Below are 24,849 nucleotides of genomic sequence, written 5' to 3'. Positions count from 1 at the left end.
AAAATGAAACTTTAATTAAATTTTTTTTTTAATATTATAATGATGGTAATGATGACCAATTGCTCCTTCAATTTATATTGCTTAATATTCTGCAACACATGGCGACCAGTGGTTCAGGTGCTCCATAATTTACAATACGTTGAAAGTACTTTTCTTGACGTTTTTTTGTTTGATAATTATAATTTGTGCTTCTATTTAGATCAAAAAAATATCCACTGAATGGTTATATTCCCTTTTTACATATAGTACTATCAAACATCAAATCAATCAATTAAAAATATGGATTGATAAAAATTTGATCATTCTTAAATAACGTATCAAATGTTTCTTTTGTAACTTGTATATGAATAACTTGTAAAGGTGTTCTTTGATGATTAAATACATGCATTAATGCATTTATATCAGGAATATCATGAGTGTTACAATTATGAATGTATCGATTGATTTTGTAGTAGTCATTTTGTTGTTCTATATCATCATTATTTATAAAACATTCATGATGAATAATCCAATAATCGATATCTGCATATATATTAGTATATTTCAATAAATATGAAGCGAATCCACCGGCAATGATTCCTAGTTTAAGTTTTTTTAATTCAAAATACGCTTTTGGCACAGTTTGTTTAATTGTTTTACATAAAGTTTGATTTAACGCAAGTCTGTTTCGAATGTACAACTTGTAAAACTCATTACTTATTAACCACTTTCTCATATTTATAATACAATTTTACAAGACTTATGGATGTAGCAAGACTGGTAATTTTTGAAAAAAAATCTTCCAATAAATAGAGGGTAGGTCTTACTCCTCACTTTTTCCTCCCTACTCGTGTTTCCCCCCACAGGACATTTTTCTAGATTTCATAGCAACTTAAGATTATGCAACTACATGTCAATGCATTGTATTAGCTTCATTTCTCAAAGAATTTTTTCTTAATCGATGTTTTCCACGGGGCATTTCTCTCAAGATATAGATGGATTAATGATTTTGCAAAGATTTGCAGTAGAAAAATTTTTGGGTAAAAAAATACAAGATACGCTGACTACACAAAGTATTTATGGAGAGATAAGTTATGCTCTGAAAAAATCTTATTTCAAAGGAGGTGACCAGCTAGAAAAATTTTAGTATATTATGCCCTACATCGTTTATTCTTAGGGCTGTGCTATATCTAAAAAAAGTTCCAAAGTTGACATGGTTCTGGGAACGAATCCGTAAAATTGATTCATAAAAATTTTTCTTGAGAGTATTATAGATAGATCAGTGATGTTAAGTAAGTTTATAAGTGAGGTTATGGACTATCTACGACAATGACTTTAATCACCTTAGATGGCTCACATGATTATTACTCAAGAATTATTGTGAATATAATAAATTTATAGAACATTGCACTTTACTTATCGTAATCGTACTTTGAAAAACTTGCTTAATTTTATAATTCACACGATCACAAGAAAAACTTACTCGAAAAACTTGAAAGATAATGTGTGTTTCAAACTCACAAATTGATCTGTGATCGTTGACATTGAGGACAGTGCGTAAGTGGAGCAATAATTAATTTGTTTACTAATTGGAAATAATTTCGACCATTAATTTTCTTATGAAATTGGTGTATTTACCCACTTAGTTTTTGAAATTACTAATTGACGCGTAATACAAATGAAAATTCAGAAACTATAGAATAATTTGATACTAAATAATGGAATTTTGAAATTACTAATTGATGAAAAATTGATAATCGAAGTTCTGAAATTTTAAATTACTTAACTAATAAATAATTTAAGCATAAAAAATTTGAATTACTGAGACATTAGTAATATAAAAATCAATAATATAGTATAAAAAATTAATTACTGATCGCATTAAATAATTTCAATAATGATGTATTCCTTCGATTGATGTATGTTGTTAATAATGATCGAACATTGTTAATAACAATCAAATAGAGCTGGAAAAGGTCAAGTATCGTTAGTCACAATTGAAGATTATTCTTTTGCGTCCGTGTTCCGATGTTCGTTAATTATTAATTCAAATTAATAAGAAATAATTCGATAACGTAATAAATTAATATAAATAACATCAGTTTTTAATTATTTATGTATAGAAAAATAACTTTTTTAACAATTATATAAACAATCTACTGCTTTTAACGATTTATTACATTTAAATTGTTTCCCTTATAATTATTGCATTTTCACCACGATCTATGATAAACAATACGAATAACATCACTTGCGTCCATTTTATTTATAAATATACGATATCTCTATAAACAAATGCTTATATTTCGATAACGGTGAGAGATAAAGATAAAAAAAAAATTTTTTGAAACGAAAAAATGAATAGTCAGCTAAGGGATTGCTGGACGGAGTGAAGAAGGCCCAATTTTTGCATGCCTATACAAGTAATCCTGCATCGATAGTATATAATTTAAAAAGTTTTTATTCCTATTCTATAATTAATGCACGATAGCATAGGGCTTAATTTTACGGCTACTAGACTATAGAGGAAGTAAACATGTGTGATTTATGTAAAAACAATAACAAAATTTATTAAATGAAAATTATTAAAAAATTATAATAACAATTGAAACGTTACCAACAGATGATTACTTAAACTCAGCTTGAGATGTATTATAATTCATTCGTCCTTAGTCGTTGCTACAGTCAGCGCAGTATTCACTTTTACTTGCGAATTATTTGAATAATAATTAAAAAATAGTTTGACGATCGAATAACTTTTATACAAAAATTCACAAACTTTCAAATATTATTAAAACAACGTTCAAGACAGTATATTGACCAGGCATCTCCTCTTACTCTTGAAGAAATTGTTCAAAATTATTAGGATCGAGAGGAAAATAAAAAGGAAGATATAGAATCTTAAAGAAATAGTTATTATGGATATGATGATATAGATGATTTTGACTGACTTTTTGTCGAATTTCAATAATATATGATGTTTATATATAGCTTGTATAAGCTTTCTCTTGTTCCTGCATTTATTAAATAACTAATGTATAAAAATTAACAAAATTATGAATAAATAAAATGCTGTATTTTATAAATAAATAATGTTTTCCAGTAATACATTTGTATCAATTAAATGACTTATACATTCCTTCCTGGTATTAGTTGATGAATTTCTTCAATAACTGAATTTTAAATAAAATAAGAAAAATATAATATTATGTTTCTGAAGTCTAAATCTAACTGGTGTGACAGATACTTTTAAAATAATAAATGAACAATCACACTGATCGAAATGTGGTATTGTTTAACAGGGTTCTAAAGCGAAATTGGACCGACAACGATGAGCTAAACATTTTCAAGATTTTTAGGATAACTCAGATATAAAATATTATACATAGTAAGAATAGCTCAATTCAAAAATTTAAAGTAAAAAAAAAAGAAATTATGGACAACATAGACTGTATTTTGTGTTGAAAATTACAAACAAGACAGAAAAAGATTTGAATATGCTCCATTTCATGATTTTAAAGGGTTGAAGCTGTAATATAAAGTGGTGTGACAAATATTTTGGTCAAGTTGTAAGCTGTCACACCGAGATATTTTACAAGAAAAACTTGAAAAAAGGCATTAAATAAAAAGAAAAGTAATTCCGCGATAAGGGAAAAATTTTATGAACATTAGATATTAAAAGTCGGTGTGACAGCCTTTTCTGCCACGATAAGAGTTGTTACACCGAATTTTTCTGAAAACACATAAAATTTACTGTAAAATGGTATTTAAAAAATTAATTTCCATGGAAGTACAAATCACTTATAATTATTAGAAAAACAAAAATTTATAAAAAAATACAGATAGGCTTTGGCACACCAGGCCTATATTGTACCTATAACCAAATACTATCAATTCCTATGCAAAATTCTGGAATCCGTATAAGTGCACTTTTAGTGTCACCGGCTCCCCGCCTAAGAGATGTTCCAAGGTGATTTGATCTCGTTCTTACTTTTTCGACAGCTGGCTGATGCATCAAACCTCACATATTTATTTAGTCGAATGTGACATAATTAGGGGTCCCTTGCTTCGGGCGCGCGCAAGTGTCTTTGCATGGTTCTTTGCTGTTCTGGGAAGCTAACGCTCTTCTTACATCACGTACTCTTTTTTTAAAGTTTTATTGCTTTTTCGCCACGTGGGTTTTCCAAAACCAATAAAATGTCTAAGAGATGATTTCTTCAACTATTCTTCGAAATCCGTTCCATTTTAATATAATCTTAGGAAAACTCAATAAAAAATAACTTGAGTAATAATCGTTAATCTCGACCCTTAAGTTTTATTGCTATTCATCTTTAGCTTTTCTTAAATTATATATTAAATAATTATGTAAAATAATTGAAATACACTCAGACATTGCATAAAAATTTTCTGTAACAATTAAACATTGTTATGTACAATTTCAGTATTTTACTAACAATAAAAAAATGGTATTAATAATTCAAAATTGTTAACTATGAAAGGTTGTTATTAACATCAAAAAATTACATTAGCCTTTACCATAAACATGATTGTTGTAACTATGTAACTGGTTGAAATTATCAATCTTTTAGTTACCACAATCACAATTTATTGTTGTATTCATTATAGCGATCATTCAACTTTCTCCGTATATAATTTATAGTTTTATATAATGTTTTGCGATACCGAATATAAGGACAAAGTTTATGTATTTCGATGTTGATGGATAAGTACATTTTTCTATAATTTTATAAGTAATCGTGTTTTAAAAAATTTATCTAAATTCCTAAGTAAACATTTATCATTATCTATTGCTATACATCATTACATATCACCTCGTTTACTTAAAAATCTTTAACCATAAATTTAAATCTCTTTAGAAAAGTAAAAAAATTTCATCAAACTGCAGGTTGAAGACTTTTCTCTAAATAACATATGAGTTTAATTACGAACAATATTCCATAAATTTCTGTTTTTTTAAGTTAGTAACTTTTATCAGTTTTGAATGCTGTAAAATAAGATCTTTGTTAGTAAACACAGGTTTGAGTAAGTTAGCTGAAATTTACCTCAAAACAAAATTTCCATCGAAATCACGAGAACATACCTCTGAACGCGCATGTCTCAAATAGTCGTAATGTGTAGTATCGTTCAGAAGCATGTGTAGTTTCGAGCTTGTCGTGCCATCGATTGAGTGTGTGTTCTAGCTGAGAAAGAAATTTACCAATCTAAATTAACAATAAATTCATGATTTATACAGTTGTAAATTGAAGTTATATTGTATTAGTGACAGAAGCGTGATTTTTTTTTGTAGATGTGAATCGTTCTCGTACTAAATTTTGTTTAATCACTCAAAAGAAGCAAAGATTGTTATCAAATAAATGTTGTATTGAAGAATTAAATCTGAGAATTTGTGATGTCGTATCAGTAGTCAACATTTTATACACTGTAAAGAAAATGAATAAAAATCTGTCTCAGGTCGATTCTGATTTAGAGTTATAAAAGAATAAAATTGATTTATGGTGTCGTGGAAGGCACTATTTTTATCATAGTTTACATATAATTCCTTTTACATGCTTTTTCTCAGTTAAAAAATCACTGAAAAGTTATCGCATTAGATACAAATATGGAAATGTTCAGTAACTTAAAAATTATGCAAAGTCACTCAGAAAAAAAACATCGAAAACTTGAATTAAGCAAAGAAATTGATCGACCTAAACATGAAAATGAAACGAAGAAAATGGAAGACAAACGTATACATTTAGAAACCATTGACAATCACGAAATACCTTATCCAGGTTTTGCACCAGTTGCTCTACGATATCTTTATCAATCTACACGCCCACGCAACTGGTGTCTTGCACTTATTACCAATCCATATCCTTTTAATAACAAAATAAGAATACAATTTGTTAATATCATTCTTTATGTCATAAATATCTACTTTATAGAATATAGACTATTATGGTCAAGGAATTACAATTGGTTAATCAAACAAGCCCTGTAGAACACTAAATAGGTGAATAATTTTTACGCTATGCGATACAAATTTCATTTATAAATTTTGGTAAAAATATTTTGTAAAATAAAATAATAATTGCCGTATAAATATTGACTAATTTTTTTCAATGAATATACAGTTATTCATGTATGTATTAGTGTACATATAAAAAGAATTCTTTTAGTTTTTTAAATTCCGCAAAATAGTGAATCAAATGACTCTTTTTCATTAAACATAAAATAACTCAAAAACTATTGATTGTGAAGAATCTAGACTGATTTTATTCTTTTCTTGCGAAAATTTTCAAATTCATATGTGCTCTGACTTGATCTGCAAGTTGTTGTTTTTAAGATTTTGAAGAAAAAATAAGCTATATGAGCAGACAGATTACTTTTTTTCCTTTTTTTCTGCATATAGTGAGTGTAGGAGAAGAAACATAGCTATTTAGCGCTAGTTTATCACGAACAGTTTTTGTTGGTACTTACATGTTCCTATAACGCCCCCATAAAAAACTCCGTTTTGAAAACATACCAAAAAATTTAACAGATTTATAAAAGATTGTAGTTCATTACTGTTGAGTAAGAAAATCTTAAAAAAATAATTTAAAGGAGTATTGGCTACTAAACTTAAGATCTATCTAAAAGAAAGTAAGAACGATTCGGTGAACACTAAAAAAAAAAGCATGATAACGATTAATCTTAAACGATATATTATTACTTGCACTAAACTTTTTTTTACGAACATCATGAATTTTATAGACTGTCCATAATATAAGTAAATCATTTTGATCTAATATAATAGTTTCTGTATTTCGTTTATATTGTCTATAGGAAAAATGCTAATCTTTCATTATCCATGATGATAGCTTAATTTTTAAACTGAATTTTCGAACACATTTATTTACGTCTAGGAAAAATTGAGACGAACTGTAGAGAATTTATCGGAAAATAAATTTTTAAATTAACGAATGAAGGGATAAGAAGAATTTTATTTCTTGAGCTTAATGCCGATTTGTATGGATATTTTGCCTGTACGATCTGGTTTCTTTTGTCTGAATTTTAAAATTTATTCTATTTTGATATTCGATTGTGTTTGTAAGAACAATTCGAATGTAACTGTGCAATTGATTTAATCGTTCATACACAAATTTTTTGTTTATTGTAATATGCTTTCCAGTATATCGAAGCTACGTGTAGAATATACATGCCGTCAATAAAGATTTACTAACGAATAGAATTATTAAGATTCACTAATATACAAAGGCTGTATAGGTTCTGATAATTCATACAAATCGGCAAGCAACTCCCATGACACATATTAATGATAAATTTATTTTTCTTATAATTAGTAAACCATTTATTTTTCCTCCATTTGATCATTTAATATATTATTCTATCATTCATAGCTAGATAAGTCCATCGAAATCTGTATGCAACACGCAGGGAGTATAATTTATCATTTATGATAATTTATTTTCTTATAATTAGTAAATAATGATTCATTTATGTGATGAATATTCAGATATAACAACTGAATATAGATCTTAACAAAAACAGACCTCTCTTTTTGGGCTGTACGAAAATGTGCGTCAAGCATACCGACCGATGTTTTTGGAGTTGTAACTTTTGTTTTAATAGTTGATCAAATACTGTTAAATTGGATAGAAATTGACATAAGCTCATAAAATTTAGTATTTGCCTATCACATAACATTCTTAATAATCCGGTATAACCAACAAAGAATTCTGTTTCTAGTCCAAAAAAAGCATAATGCTTGAAAATTAACTAACATTAACAGATGATATTCTGAACAATGCAATTGATTTCTTATATAAATTAGCAATCAATACGAAATAACTAAATACATTTCTGTAATTAATAAATCAATTTTACAAAAAAACGCGTGTATTTTTTCTTAATTGAATAAGTGCATACATGGTTCGAGCGAGTTAGTATGATAGTTATTTTATTGAATTGTTTAACACTGGGAATGTATCAACCGTGTGTCGATGATAAATGTGCAACTCATCGCTGTAAGATATTACAGGTTTGTGCAATCATTATATAACCATTCGTAACATCAATATTTATATATAAATCTATCTAATGTATTATTTAGAACAGGTGATTGGTATCCCCTTCTCGATTGTCAAAATTCCCGGTTAAAGAAAAAAAAATAACCCTACAAGTACAGCGTATGCAATTACAGTGTACCTTTGCCTTCATTTTTACCTTTTTTTTCAAAAAACAAAAATAAATTCATCACAACGTGGCAACGTCGTGTCCTCCAATAATACCTGATGTATAGACGAGTGGCTTAAATAATACGTTGGATACATGATTTTTTTTTGGGACTGTTCCTAAACTGTACAAATGTTCTCAAACAATACCTTGTACTTAAAGAATTTCCCCAAGTGACACTCTGATTAGATTTATGTATATATATATATATATATATATATATATATATATATATATATATATATATATATATATGTATGCACAAAGTATGTTTCGGAGACATATTTTCGAGCGGACGAATAGTTTGGGGACATTTGTACACTTTGAGGACGGTCCCCAAAATATCTTTATATTAAATGTATGTTTAGGGGACATTTCGAAAATATATTAAACGTATGCTTTGACGCCTGCTCAAATTCGACAGACGCAGCAATAGGTGGCACTAGTGCCGTCATAAAAATTTTACTAGTATATCTTCATGTCAAGAATTTTATATACCGTATATAAGATGACGGTACAGAATTGTTAATATTGCGGTCAATTATAAAAAAAAATCAGATACACATGGGCGACTACAGTGTTGCTAATTGTACGAATTATAAATTTATGTAATTTGAAAACTTCGATCAAATTTATTTATTTTTTTATAAGAGGTTTCGATTTAAACAATCCGCAATACTCATAATTTTTTTATTAATTATCTTTATAGAAGATCCTACGGAAACCCATTTTACGTGATGAATTTGTGTAAGGTATTTGCCCGCGATAGATTAATTTATTTCAGAGACTGTCCCTAATCTATACATGAATTGAACTTACAAAATTAATACAGATATAAAAGTTATATTTTGGAGACAGTCTCCGAAATATACATTTAATCCAATTATAACGTTAGCTTGGATCGTATACAGACAAATGTTATTTTGGAGACAGTCTCCAAAAGATATATTGAATCCGTTCATAGCATTTGTTTGTAATTACTTAAGTGTATACTTCGAGGACTGTCCCCAATCTATACTTGTATATTTTGGAGACAGACTCTGAAATATACATTCAATCCAATCATAGTATTAGCCTGTACTGTATACAGACAAATGTTATTTTGGAGACAGTCTCCAAGGGATACATTAAATCCGTTCATAGCATTTGTTTGTAATTACTCAAGTGTATACTTCGAGGACTGTCTCCAATCTATACTTGTATATTTTGGAGACAGACTCTGAAATATACATTCAATCCAATCATAGTATTAGCCTGTACTGTATACAGACAAATGTTATTTTGGAGACAGTCTCCAAAAGATATATTGAATCCGTTCATAGCATTTGTTTGTAATTACTTAAGTGTATACTTCGAGGACTGTCCCCAATCTATACTTGTATATTTTGGAGACAGACTCTGAAATATACATTCAATCCAATCATAGTATTAGCCTGTACTGTATACAGACAAATGTTATTTTGGAGACAGTCTCCAAGGGATACATTAAATCCGTTCATAGCATTTGTTTGTAATTACTCAAGTGTATACTTCGAGGACTGTCCCCAATCTATACTTGTATATTTTGGAGACAGACTCTGAAATATACATTCAATCCAATCATAGTATTAGCCTGTACTGTATACAGACAAATGTTATTTTGGAGACAGTCTCCAAAAGATATATTGAATCCGTTCATAGCATTTGTTTGTAATTACTTAAGTGTATACTTCGAGGACTGTCCCCAATCTATACTTGTATATTTTGGAGACAGACTCTGAAATATACATTCAATCCAATCATAGTATTAGCCTGTACTGTATACAGACAAATGTTATTTTGGAGACAGTCTCCAAGGGATACATTAAATCCGTTCATAGCATTTGTTTGTAATTACTCAAGTGTATACTTCGAGGACTGTCTCCAATCTATACTTGTATATTTTGGAGACAGACTCTGAAATATACATTCAATCCAATCATAGTATTAGCCTGTACTGTATACAGACAAATGTTATTTTGGAGACAGTCTCCAAGGGATACATTAAATCCGTTCATAGCATTTGTTTGTAATTACTTAAGTGTATACTTCGAGGACTGTCCCCAATCTATACTTGTATATTTTGGAGACAGACTCTGAAATATACATTCAATCCAATCATAGTATTAGCCTGTACTGTATACAGACAAATGTTATTTTGGAGACAGTCTCCAAAAGATATATTGAATCCGTTCATAGCATTTGTTTGTAATTACTTAAGTGTATACTTCGAGGACTGTCCCCAATCTATACTTGTATATTTTGGAGACAGACTCTGAAATATACATTCAATCCAATCATAGTATTAGCCTGTACTGTATACAGACAAATGTTATTTTGGAGACAGTCTCCAAGGGATACATTAAATCCGTTCATAGCATTTGTTTGTAATTACTTAAGTGTATACTTCGAGGACTGTCCCCAATCTATACTTGTATATTTTGGAGACAGACTCTGAAATATACATTCAATCCAATCATAGTATTAGCCTGTACTGTATACAGACAAATGTTATTTTGGAGACAGTCTCCAAAAGATATATTGAATCCGTTCATAGCATTTGTTTGTAATTACTCAAGTGTATACTTCGAGGACTGTCCCCAATCTATACTTGTATATTTTGGAGACAGTCTCCTAAATATACATTTAATCCAATTATAACGTTAGCTTGGATCGTATACAGACAAATGTTATTTTGGAGACAGTCTCCAAAAGATATATTGAATCCGTTCATAGCATTTGTTTGTAATTACTTAAGTGTATACTTCGAGGACTGTCCCCAATCTATACTTGTATATTTTGGAGACAGACTCTGAAATATACATTCAATCCAATCATAGTATTAGCCTGTACTGTATACAGACAAATGTTATTTTGGAGACAGTCTCCAAAAGATATATTGAATCCGTTCATAGCATTTGTTTGTAATTACTTAAGTGTATACTTCGAGGACTGTCCCCAATCTATACTTGTATATTTTGGAGACAGACTCTGAAATATACATTCAATCCAATCATAGTATTAGCCTGTACTGTATACAGACAAATGTTATTTTGGAGACAGTCTCCAAGGGATACATTAAATCCGTTCATAGCATTTGTTTGTAATTACTTAAGTGTATACTTCGAGGACTGTCCCCAATCTATACTTGTATATTTTGGAGACAGACTCTGAAATATACATTCAATCCAATCATAGTATTAACTTGTAATTAATAAAATGTATATTTTAGGGACTGTCCCTAATCTATACATGTATATTTTGGGAACTGTCCCCAATCTATGCATGTATATTTCGGGGACAGTCTCCAATTATGTATTAAATGTTTATTCTAGCGACAGTCTCCAATGCATACGGATTATTGATGAGTCCGTAAAACATACATTTAATAATTAATTCGTCATAATTATTCATTTAATTGTTTATACTCTAAAATTGACTGTATTCCAGGTTTAGAAGGTTTTTTCCGATATTTTACTGATTTTATCTAGTTGGGTCCCAAAACATACATTGTACATATATATATATATATATATATATATATATATATATATACTCACATTAAATGTTATTACAGATTTTGGATGATATCATATTTTTATTCTTTATGATTGAGATGATCATTAAAATGATTGCTATGGGCATTTACGGTCAAGGAACATATTTAGCAGATGCATGGAATAGACTTGATTTCTTCATTGTGGTCGCTGGGTAAGAACACATTCAATAAGCATGTGTATCAAAATAATAATGAAAACTCTATAAAAATTACAATCCATTAAAAATCCATGAAAATCATAAAAATATATTATTTATAATACGAAATTCAGATGAATTTATTTTCTCACAATGTAATTAATCGTATTTGTAAAAAATACTATATGCTCGAAAACAAGCCCCACAAATTTTGATTTATCAGTTTGTTTAGAAGACTATTCGCATGCTATCTGAACATAAATTATCGTTCTTGAAACTTTTATGTTTTTGTCTATGCTGATTACTCAAGTCAAAACTTTGTTTAAGATTCAAAAATAATTAACCTATAAGAAGAACTCTGTAGAGCAAATAAAGAAATTCTACTACTTGAAAGTTGAATTGGATAGATTTTTTGAGCTCTATGGCCGAAAAGCACACTATACTTTCTAAAGAGGAAGTAGTAACTATTCAATAATTTTAAGTGAATATTTAGTATTTGTACTATTGCTTACTGACGCAATGGGAAATAGTAAGATTCTATTAATTGAACCAGTAAACTAATATTTTGCTAATTGAATTATTCAATTAATATCAATCGAACCAGTAAATATAACTAATTAGACTTGTACATAAGAAAAATATATCTGTACATTCATATATGCATGTATATAATCTGATGATGAGAGATTCTATCTATCCGTTTTTTAAAATTTTATTTTAAAGTATCAAAATTTATTTATCTAATGACAATACAATTCATCTTATCTTTAAAAAATTTATTGAATAAAAATATAATGTATCTGCTGTGACTTCAATGAGCTGGTGGAAAAACTATGAAATGGATTACAAGTGGAATGGTAATCAGAATTAAATGCAGACTGTATTTTTTAGGATAGTTGGATGCTAGAACAGTCAGGACTGTTGAATAGCTGTAAATGAATCGGCTGACACTATTTAACAATAACAAATAAGTATCATTATCCACTAAAGTAACAGCGATCTGTAATATAATAATAATAATAGATAGATAGATGGATAGGAAGATTTATTGTTTAGACAGACAAACAAAAAATTAATTAAAATAAAATTAATCAAAAAATTATTTAAGTAACAAATTATAGATAAAATGTTTGATCAAAATATTGAAAAACATTTGATAGCATAAATCTTATTCAGAATTTTTTGTCCAGTGTTTGATGTATCCTACTGAAACGGCCATCATCAGATGAAAGTAAAACTTTGCACCATGTATACGTCCTAAATGACTTTGCAAATAACCGAATTCTCATTTTTGAATAATTATTTGCACAAATTTTGAAATCAAATGGAGTACTATGTTATCTATAAAATTAAGTCTTTTTTTTCGTTACTTTCGATGAATTATGTAAAAAAATACTTTTCCAAATTTTCTTGACATGATTCAAAAAGTAACTTTAGATGAAAATTTACAATAAATTTTTTTTGCAATCATCTACTAAATCTGAAAAAGTAGTAAGTTAAAAAAAATGTCACAACACGCGGCCCAATTTTTTAATGTTCTCTATTGATAGAAGATTTCTGGATATAATTCCTAAATATTGAGTAAAACAATTCAAACTTTCGTGATGATTTCGAGTTCGATTATTTATTACAAATTCTATTAGTATTAAATATAGACGTTTGTTCTAATTCATTTTTTATTTTTAGCAATGATTACAAGCAAAACAAGTTGATTTTAGATGAATTAAACGAATTGAAATTGATTTTGTAGATTAGTTTTCAATTATTTATAACAAATTCAGTCGTTATAAACAAACAGAGTCTATCACCATCCATGTAACATAGTCGGTAACTTTTTTTTAGTAAAAGAAAGAAAATCACGTTAAAAGAATTCGAATTTATTGCATAGATTCCGTTTTTGAATATTTATAATAAATTTCGTTGCCATTTTTTCTATCTTGTTCAATTAGTTATAAATAAACATTACAATTTGTTGAGAAAATCTCAACTTTTGAATTAGCCTAACCGTTTAAGGATAGGAAAGATTGTGCCGGAACAGAGCAAACGGTAGTCAGGTTTTAAAAGAAATATGGAATCTTTATTTTCAGCAGTAACAGATACATAACATACACTGTACAACCTTTTGTCACTAAAGAAAAGAAATAAATGTCAATTGTAATTACTGAATTTTAATTGAATGTCTAAAAAATACTTAACTTGGTGTGTTCGGTATTATTGACCTCCCACACGATTGACTCAAAAATTCAAGATTTGTTAGAAAAGAATTGGAATGGCATGTACACGTGAATGAAAACAAAAAAAAACTGCAACAGGAACTTCATTAGTCAAAAAGGACACTGAAAATTAGTCAAATGAGTGACTAGATTGAGAATTTTTGATTACTAGGTCGATTGGTTATGGCCGCCGAAGTTCCTGTCAGCTGGCAATTCAAACTAAAAATTGATTAATTCTCAACACTATTCATATCTAAAAATTGAACAAACTTCTGTTCTACATCATTTATGTTTTATTATAATCTATAAATAAATGAGATTATTTGTATTTTATATCAATATTAACGTAAGAAATACATAAACTATTCATTCGCTATATTTATACATTGGGAGTATACCTATATATATATATATATCGTAGGAAAATTTTGGCCAAGAGAGAGAGAGGTCCGCGTTAGATAGCATTGAGGTAAGACTGACAAAGGAGAGGCTAAATATTGAGTTGAAATGTGCGAAAAACGGTATTAAGGGCGTGGCCTAATCTGTATCTCGATAAATACTCAATGAATAAATCTCATTTTGAATTTAAATGAAAGCTAACAGTCATTATTAATTGTATATTGAGAATTATCCCGTAATGCTGAATAGTTATCGAGATATATGCGATCAAACATTGTGTCGTGACGTCACACGCAAACTTTTTAGTATAGAGTAGCGTGTTACTCGGCACTGTAAATATGAGCCGCGAGAGCGCGATAGTTTGACGAGGGGCAATAGATGGATAAGGAGCAGAAATTTCAGGTGACATAGCGCCGAGTATCTACCGCTACTCTAGATCCGAGAGACTTATTGTAAAATCTCGTTGATACTGTAAAAAATTTCTTGAGTTATTTTAAAATACATGTGATGAATGTTTTTCACATGTACAATTGTAAAGTAACTTTATTAAACGTTTGCGAAGTAAATTTCATACACTCAGCATTGAAACTTACTCCTGTACATCTTATACGGACATCGAAATTTACTCATCTATTAAAAATTACACTATGTATGAAATGAAAGTTTCAGGTTAGAAGTAGCCTCGATAGTCATTCATTAACAATGAAATAAAAAATTTTTTCTATTATTCGGAGATCTGTTCATCGTTGACATATTACATGGTGAACAACGTTAGCTTGTGACAATACTGTAAAAAATCCATATTGTAGTAATGCTTATGCTGGAGGAGATCCGAACCCACAACTGCCAAACTCGTGCGCATCTAAAGCCGTTGCTTCAACGGTTATCGACTTATTAAGAAAATGACTTTAATTAGATACATAACAGTAAAGTATCTCAATTAATAGATAGGATATTACCATATACGTATGTCAAATGAGCATATCAGAAAATTTCATGGTAATAAAACGAATTCATTGTTTCGATTCGAAGAATACAATTAAATTTATTTTTGTGTTAGTTGTTAAAATATAAATATTTAATTTTCATTCGAAATTGTTTAGAAACATCGACAAATAACTTTTAGGGTTATCAACTCATCGGTATGAAGCATATTGCAATGTGCACATTGAAAAATGCTTAACACATGTGTTGTAATTTTTAGTCAGTATAGATGAATTTTAAATTTCATGAGTAAATTTCAATAAAATTCAATAATATTTAACTAAAATGTCAAATTTTATTCTACATCATTGAATATCCGTACAGGACATAGAGTCATTCTACAGTTGTTTATTAAATTGAAAATCATTGACACTGTTTAGACAATTTTATGTACAGTTGTAAGTTCAAATCGTCGGATTTTCAATTTACTTTTTACGGAGTAATTAATTATTGTAATGTGATTCGATTCATTGTTACAGAATTATCAGGTGCTGTGTCACTTTGATAATTTATATTTCTTGATTATAGATTTTGTTATTTAGCAGTCAATGCAAATAACATTTATGTTTAATTATTTTTACGTACGCGGTGATCCATTGGAGCCGTGATATTGTTGATTAATTAATAATTGCTGAATTCCGACATATCTCAGGATTGAAAGAATACTGAGCCAGTGGAAGACGTTCCAAAGTAAAGCATGAGTGCTCAGGACTTTTTTCAAGTTCTTGGACGGATTGCGTCGACAGTAAAGTATGATATGAGAAAATTGAACACAATAAATATATGGAATTACACTCCGTTACATGATATAGGGAACTCAAAAACATCGAATAGGTCTCCTTTTCTATTGTTTATAACAAACATTATTGTTCAAAACAAAAGAAGTATACCTTCATACATTTTACATGGATTGTGACTTGATTTTAGTAGAAAAAAAATTTTTATGTCGAAAGAATTTAAATTTATTCAATAGATCTCGTTTTCTATTTTTTATAACAACTTCAATCGGTATAATCTATTTACAAAACAAAATTAGCCTCTATTTTTAAGTTTGTTGAGTTTTCTTCAATTTACAGTTTTTGTTTCTGTTAGAATTGAGTTGTACAGAAAAAATAAAATCATACGTTTTGATCATTTCTGTAAAAAAAACAACGTAAAACTGAACATTAATCGAAAGATTATATAGCATCATATATAGAAAGATATCAAAATAATAGAAAAAAAAGAAAATTAAAGTTGTAAAAAAAGCGAAGAAAACCGAAAGAAAAGAATAAAAAAGTACAAAGAGAAAAGAAAAAAAAAGACAGAATGATAGATAGGACAGAAAAATAGAAAAATGTAATGGATTATGTGAAAATGAGGGTATGAGTATAAGGAAAATAAAATTGATGACAACGAGCATCTTAGGATAAATACAGGAATCAATAGAAGAATAAATGAGAGAAAGTATGAAACAGTAGATAATAAAAAAAAGTGGGAGAAATTAACAGACGATGAACAAAAAAATTGTAACGAGGTGATTTTCGCCATCAAAAAATCCCTCACAGTAAACCATTAAATAAATCATTAATAATTTATTCCGAATTTCATGGCCTAGAACGTGAAAATCTTCCAATCTCGTTAATCAATAGATTTTATTGGCCATTTATCGGGATCACACTAAGTATAAGATCGCCGATGTGAGTCAGTCAGTCACTAGACTACACGAGTGGAAGTTAGTCAGTCAGCAGTGCTGTGACAGCGTCAGCTGATAGAAGTTTGACATTTTAAATCGAAAACAACTACTTGTCGTACTCGGTGTTGGATTTGATATCAGCTAGAGCATGCCTTAGTAATAATTATCATCGATAATTTTAAATTAGAAAACTACCTGTAAAAATTCGGGACCTGAAGTCTCTATTCTATTTTATTTTCTCAGACTACTCTTTCGACTTCCTGTCGTTCGATTCCTTCTTTTTTCTCTTGTGATTCACGTAGAATTGTGTTCGTAAACTATTAAACTAAATTTCTTTCGGTGAAGGTAAAGAGTCCACTCGAGTCGCGTACATCGAACGGACTTTCAGAATTGTAAACAAACATTCAAGAAGACTCGACATTATTTCTTTTCCGAATTTTAAATCACTAAAGACGTTAGTCATCATGTGGGAATTTTGCGAGCTGCTCTGTTAATTAACAGAATCATGTAAACAAATTCAATTACTTTCGCAGAAGAATCGCTTTTGTGAGTTTATTGAAATAATATTTTACGACTATTGTTAGTGGTTGTCTATCAGTTGATTCACAAAACATTTTACATTAGCCTATCAATCTGTTGAAATTAGCCCTATGGTGATAGGAGGAGTCAAAGTGAGCCAGGAATCTTTTCTTGAAGACCTAGGGGAGCGAATCATTCAGAAAAGACAATGCAGGAGTTGTATCTCGTTATTCCCGAATGTTGTATAGCTACTCAAATCGATATGGAAAGCTATATAAAAGCAGTGGAGGATATGAAACTAGAAATGATAAGATTCGTAAATAGTTTTACAGCCCAGATAGGTTATATAACCGGAAAAAATTTTAAAGTCGCTGGTCAACAATCGCTAAATCATAGCGTTAGTGGACCACTAGTTTCAAATGTCAGGAGGCCCGTTCTTTTGTCGCCACAAGTCTGAGATTTTTGAATCGTCAGTAAGGTGTCAATGGTAGGCGGAACTCTAATAAATCTTATCACTCTCCTTTAAAAGGGGGGGAAGGCGATTTCACGCCTTCTCACGACGCTCTCGTTGCTTGTGATTGTCCTGCTAAATTTTCTAATTGTAAATTCGAAGATCGTAAGTTCTCTGGCTTCTTCGTTCAATAACAAGAAATCCATGACGACGAAAAGGATAAGAACGATCCAGAAGCTGGCACACATAGGCTGCAATGCTACAGTTGTGCCTCAGAAGATCATTCTGTTTTTGATTGTTAGAATGATCGAGTCAATTTTTGTATCTTTTGTTGGACCGTTGGCGTTACCAAATTTAGTTGTACATGCAAGGAGTGCCAAGGAGCTCTAATAATATATATCGGATGGTAACTTGTACACCGTCTCGAAGTCAGTTCTCAACAGTATTGAATCATCGAATAACTCCAGAAATATGTCGACGCTCGTAACAAATTCACAGGTTTTAGTGCTTGATTTAGATAAAGTCAAATTCACTGGCAGCGAATATCAGGAGGGCTCTGAAGATAATTATTTTGATCTATCTCCTTCTCCTGTACATACCTCTGACGCCATTGTACAAGTCCATAGTAACGATTCTTTTTCAGGTAGCAGTAACCAGATTAGTAATAGTTCTTCTAGAAAGTTGATTGAATTTACCCAAATCATAGAATCTCGTTCGGATTTTTGTATAGCCTCAATTTCTGTAATTGCGAAAACTGACAATCGCTCATATTAAGGCATTGTTTACGAAAGCAGTGGTGGTAATTCTATGTCCAGAACGCTTTATCAACGAAATCATTCCTCCTTCATCCTTGTAGAAAGATGAGCCCCACTACTATCGAGCAGGTCTTCCTACGTCATCGATCAAAAACCCTTCTAGTGCGGAGTTATCCCCTGCAGTTCTCATAGACGATACGCCTATTAATGATCCTGCGAAGTCTGTTTTCTTGGATCCGCCTAATTTTTCAGAAGAATTCCCTCTATACTGCTTTTTTAATATCTTTCTTGAAGAGCGAATACCCTCTAAATTCCACAAGGAAACTCTTTCACATATACGTAATTATAAGAAGAGAAAGAAAACTGCGTTACTGATGGGGGAGTCGAAATAGGAATGAAAAAAGGTGCTTTTTTTGTAGCGAAAACTTTCACTATCTATATTTTAATCATTCCTAGCTGTTAATCTACGTTCTTCGCCACTTAGATATCATTATTAATCAGCTGATCGGTCGATAGAACCTGAGGTGAAAAGATATCTTTTATTAGTTCTATTCACATGTTCGAGTCTATCATCTGATCAAGGGAGCATACGAATAGTAGCAATTCATGTTAATAAAGGCTTTTGATAACGTTGCCATGAGACGTCTACATTAGACTTGTAGAGAAAACTAAAAATGCGAAGCCAGTCACAAAAAGTTGTAATAGTAAATTGTATCTGAAGTTGTGAAGCGAAACGTGAAGCCATTCGCATGGAATGCTTAGCTTATCATCATATTCATCTATTCATGAGCTGACTTCAATTCAACCATGATCTCCAATGATAGCGCAACTTGCCGTTAGCTTCTCCAATTCACACCAGTCACAATTTTTCTGTCTGTATCAGTCAACGACTACATCAGTACCCCGAGCCACTCCGTTTATTAATAGGATTATTCTCCAGTTAAGAGGGGGGCACCTGTAACGAGGTGATTTTCGCCATCGAACAATCCCTTACAGTGAATTATAAAATAATTCATTAATGATTCATTTCGAATTTCGTAGCCATGAACCTCGTATGCTAAATTCTTAATTAGTTATTGAATTTTATTGTTAAAAGTATAATTAATTGCCAAAGATTACCGTCTATCGATTATTAGTCTTTCGGCACTTCAGTAAGCTCGACCGGATGTCAAAATATAATAATATTTTATATCATGCCTATTAGTTATTGTACCTGCACTCTAAGAGTCTCAATATAATTTTCTAATTCAATAATGCCAAGGTACGTCTCAGTATAAAATTAAGTGTACATAAAATTGTAAATTTTTGGTGAATTGATTTTGCCTGGCGCCCGATCATTGTCTTCTTATCATTTATCTATGAGGAAGTTAATTACTCATTTATTGAGAATTTACAATAAAATCCCTATTAATAATCACCTATGACCAAAACCTGTTAGCTTGTCGCACAACAGGCAGGCTAGCACGGTTTTGTTGTTACAAAATATAAATGTTGGAGTTGAAGGTTCTTCTCTACGAAAATTATTCAAAGCTTAATTTTCAATTAAATAGTGATTTATTAAACAAACTATAAACATTATCAATTTTCCATTTAACAAACCTATCTCAAAGTACGTTTCATTCTACATTAAATTCTGAAACCCGAAGCAAATTCATTGATATGGCTTTTCAGTCAACTTCAATAAATTAACTGAATTTTTACAACTGAACTAAATATCACAAAAGCAACTCAAGGGTGAAAGATCAATCATCTTCCATCATATGAAACTACAATTTACCAAACTACTCAAAATTCAGATTCAACGCGTTTTACCGGATCAGCAGAGACTACTTAGACGTTCGTTTTTAGTCTTGTATGGTCTCTGATGGTGTTGGAACCCTCTTTCTGCTTCATGCAACTCCTCTTAGTCTGCTATGTCTTCCAGGTGCTTCTGCGTTCTATTTTCCTTCTTGATTAGCTCATTATTTTCAATCTTCAACCCGTGACTCTTTACTACTAGCTTCAAAGTTCAACTTCTTTTTCAATCGCCAAATTCTAACCTGACTCTACAATCGTAAAAGCCGTACTCCTTTTGCCTCTCTAATCACACAAAAATCTTTTCCTTTTGCTCCCCACCAATATCATAGCTGTTTTTTGATTTGCAGAATTGTGTCCCCATTAGTAACATTATCATGTGATCTCTTCTAGATTTTATTGCAGAAAGGCGACTCAACCTAGATGCTGGCTTGGAGACCAAGATGATCACGCTTCCTCCACAAGGCCTGCAATCATATAACTAATTTTTCAAACATAAAGTAATTTCTTCACAAAAATACTCTAAAATGCCCACTCCACACCTCCATCTCTTCTATTGAAGTACCAAGTGGCTAGACCTAATCGTATGAAAACTCATAGGGTTAGAACGTCTCCTAGGATAAACCATCTAACGGGTGCCACGTTCCCGTTACAAATCCTCAAGTAGCTCCTGGGAGCTCAAAATAATACAATGACAAATGCGAAATAACTAGATAAACCCAACTGGGTAAACAGTAACAGTAATGATAGTCGTCGAAGGGACATTATCGAATAAAAAAAAGTCACAATATATATAGGTATGCCTGAAAAACAATGAATTCACAAAATTATATATATGATAATTTTTATTGTAAATCTCTGCGACTTATAATTTTATTTCAATTTGCAGTTACATCAATTTTGACAAGCTTCACATACAAATCTAGAGAAGCGGTAGATACTCGGCGCCACGTCATTCGCACTTTTTGCCGATTTGACTATTGACCCTCGTCAAACTAACGCGTTCGAGCGGCTTATATTTACAGCGCCGAGATGGCCTCCGGGGTCACATAGATGTTTCTGTCCTTTAAGATATGTCGCGTAACAACGGGGACAGATTATAGTTTGTCGTGCCTCATTTACGTACTGCCCTATATGGTTATCTGAATGCGGGCACGTCGAACACACCGAGCGCGAGATGCGTTAGCGACCGCCGACCAAAGCGGATAAAGTTGGTACTACGGGAGGCCAAATTCCAAGCCCTGTGCCTGGGGCTGCAAAGTCAAAATATGACATGTAGGCCTAGGTACAACTGGCCAATTGAGGTCGGACTCGTAGTGGTATGTTGTAAGGCCTCGGGCTTGTTACGTGTATCCCTGTGCCTGTTCTAGGTGCAGGTATACACGTCCCGGGAAATGCCATCGCTAAGAGTGTAGAGTTATGCCCAAAAAGGCAAGGTACTCAATTTCCGTTCTTAATAATTTTTGATATGCAATTAATAATGACTGTCAGCTTTGATTTAGTCTCTCTCCCTCGTAGCCAAAATTTTTCCATGAAATATATAGGTATCCTCTCAAAGTGTGAATGGAGCGAATAAATGGTTCATATCTTTCGTTCGTCAATATTGACGAAAAACATGAATAATATAATATACTTATTAATTATTTTTAAATATAAATTATAAGAAACATAAGTTGATTAAATTTTAAAATATGAATAATGATGTTTATCTACGAATAACATAGAAATTTCTAGTGTCTGTCTGTATCTTCGTCTACACTAATCTCCGAAGCAACTAATCCGATTGAAACCGAACATTGCAGGCACGTAGAGAAGGTTGTTAACAAGGTGATAGGCCACGTTTTGTTTACGTAAATTGTTTATAACGATTAAATTAAATGTAAACAACGAGAAACAGAATCCATGCTATATATTTAGATTCTTCCAACGCGTAATTTTTTCTTTCACTGAAATAAAGTTACAAATCACAATAAATCGCATAGCAATATGTATCTTAATTTTTTCACTTATGTAGGAAATTACTATTTAAATTATTTTTGATCTATCTATTACTATGATGAGTAATTCTACGCAGTATTCAAACGTAGTCACGGAAATCTGCTAGCCTATAACCAATTTAAAAAAAAGGAAAACATCCGAGACAATGATAGGTACTGTTATTGTTAAAGCATAATCATAAAATAAACTTTTTTCAGCCTTTAAGTAATTATTTATAGCGTATACGTACACCATAATTCGAATTTTTACTGTTTTTATCAATATTCACAAATTTATTACTTGTTTTTTATTTCATCACAACATATTATGTATCTGGAATTGGGAAATTTAAACAACGAAATTGTTATTCAAAACTTCACTTAATCAATCAGTTCTATTGCAACGTAATTATGTCACATTGATTATCTACAATGGATAAGAGATTTTTCCAATTGGCTGAAAAAATGAATGCTTTCTTATTTTTGTCGATTAATTCTTTCAGATCATTACTGTTTATACTCGTCAAACAGCATCAACGTGGACAAAGTCACAAGAATAATCGAATATCGTAGCGTAGATTGTAAGAAAAAAACAATACACCTTCTCCAGTAGCCAGTCCCGACGTCAGAATTTTCGTCAGACTTACGTACGTCTGTTCCCGTTCTCCGATAAATAATCGAACTCGAGATAATCACGAAGAATTTTAGTTGTTTTACCGTAAATTCTAGCTTTGATTTGATAAAGGATACTGACGAATATTTTTTAAATTTATTTTTAAATTTAAAAAAAACATTTCTTGTTGTTTATTGATCTTTTGTATGTAGTTAAGGTACCACGTCAATCCCACGATGTCGTAGATTTTTTTAACTTTCCAGTGGGAAGTTATAGTAATGAGTCCGATTTTGCGAATCCCGAATTTTGACATATCTCCACGTTTTAGAGACCCCAGAGTCGAATACAACCGTTTTTCAGTAGACGCCGGTGTGTGTATGTATGTATGTGCATATGTGCGTTCGGAATTATTTTTCGCTTCGATTATCTCGAGAACAAAAAATGATATCGACGTAGACTCAATTGCATTCGACGCGTAATTACGTAACTTAAAACTTATCAGATTTTCAGCATAATTACTCGAGCCATTTTTTTTTTGAGAACCAAACAACTAGTACGGAAGAAGAATTTTAAACTCGTGCCAGGATTGAGAACAATTATACATTGTTACTAACCAATGATTATTGATTATGGTGATATTAAAATAAAAACTTTTAATTGTTATAGTTAATAAAAAAAGGGACCAATGCTATATATTTGAGTACTTCCAACGCACAATTCTCTCTATGACTAAAAGAAGTTGCTAACTGTGTGACATAAATGGAAACATACATTTTTTTTGTTTATAACAATGAAATTTGTTATGAATAATGAAGAAAATAATCAATGAGATATATTTTAATTCTTTCAACGCATACGCGACCACGATGAGTACTGTTACGTGTAGGAAAAATGACATTAAAGTATGGCGATAGTTTAAGTAGCAAAAGTACCTAACGGGCAAACTTAGGGGATCTAGTGTCTAGTACTGGTAGGAAGGAAAAATTCCTTTTTTTTTAAAAAACGTGCAAATACGAAACTGTGTCGATAAGGTGAGGTGGGGAGGGGAAAAGAAATTAGATAATTACCGAAAAAAGTAAGTGAAATCCGCCAAAAACATCTATCGGCCGACGTGGAACAATTTTTGTAATGTTCTTTATTGATAAAAATTCTTTGGGCATAATTCTTATGAAAACATTAGGCCACCTCTTATAAAATTTTTTTCCATGTCTTTTCTGATGATTATTGAATCCAATTTTATAAAATTCCTCATGTACTAGAGAAGTGGTGCGATCCTCCCTTAAAATGTCATTTGTAATCATATTAAACATTGGATCTTAATAATACAACTTATTATTATCTAAATATACACCAAAGCCACGTTATACATTTCTTCTACATGATGGATAATGAGTGAAAAAACGACTACATGATTAAATCAGATGTTTACTTTATTTACCATTAGAACTGCTGCAGAATTGACAAAAATGTTCAGCTGTAAAACTTTCTGAAAATCCTAAAATACCATCCAGGCCTGAATTGTCACCTAATGTACCAATCAAG

At 30.7% G+C, this 24,849-nt stretch overlaps 1 protein-coding gene across 4 annotated transcripts in view; it reads left to right on the top strand.

Moving 5' to 3' along the window:
* Positions 1-5,159: 5,159 nt before the first annotated feature.
* Ca-alpha1T (Ca[2+]-channel protein alpha[[1]] subunit T) overlaps positions 5,160-24,849 on the top strand; it is a 400,576-nt gene continuing 380,886 nt past the window's right edge. For all 4 annotated transcript variants that reach the window (XM_035079824.1, XM_035079822.1, XM_035079823.1 and 1 more), the window contains exons 1-3: positions 5,160-5,850; positions 7,909-8,020; positions 11,810-11,943. In XM_035079824.1, the coding sequence (XP_034935715.1) occupies positions 5,600-5,850; positions 7,909-8,020; positions 11,810-11,943 (497 nt within the window). In that variant the 5' untranslated portion in view covers positions 5,160-5,599. The remainder of the gene's footprint in view (positions 5,851-7,908; positions 8,021-11,809; positions 11,944-24,849) is intronic.

This window comes from Chelonus insularis, unplaced genomic scaffold (assembly GCF_013357705.1).
Source record: "Chelonus insularis isolate UGA/USDA-ARS -01 unplaced genomic scaffold, ASM1335770v1 contig_25_pilon, whole genome shotgun sequence".
Taxonomy (NCBI): domain Eukaryota; kingdom Metazoa; phylum Arthropoda; class Insecta; order Hymenoptera; family Braconidae; genus Chelonus; species Chelonus insularis.
Note: the sequence above shows the minus strand (reverse complement) of the source record. Positions and strands in the feature narration are given on the sequence as shown.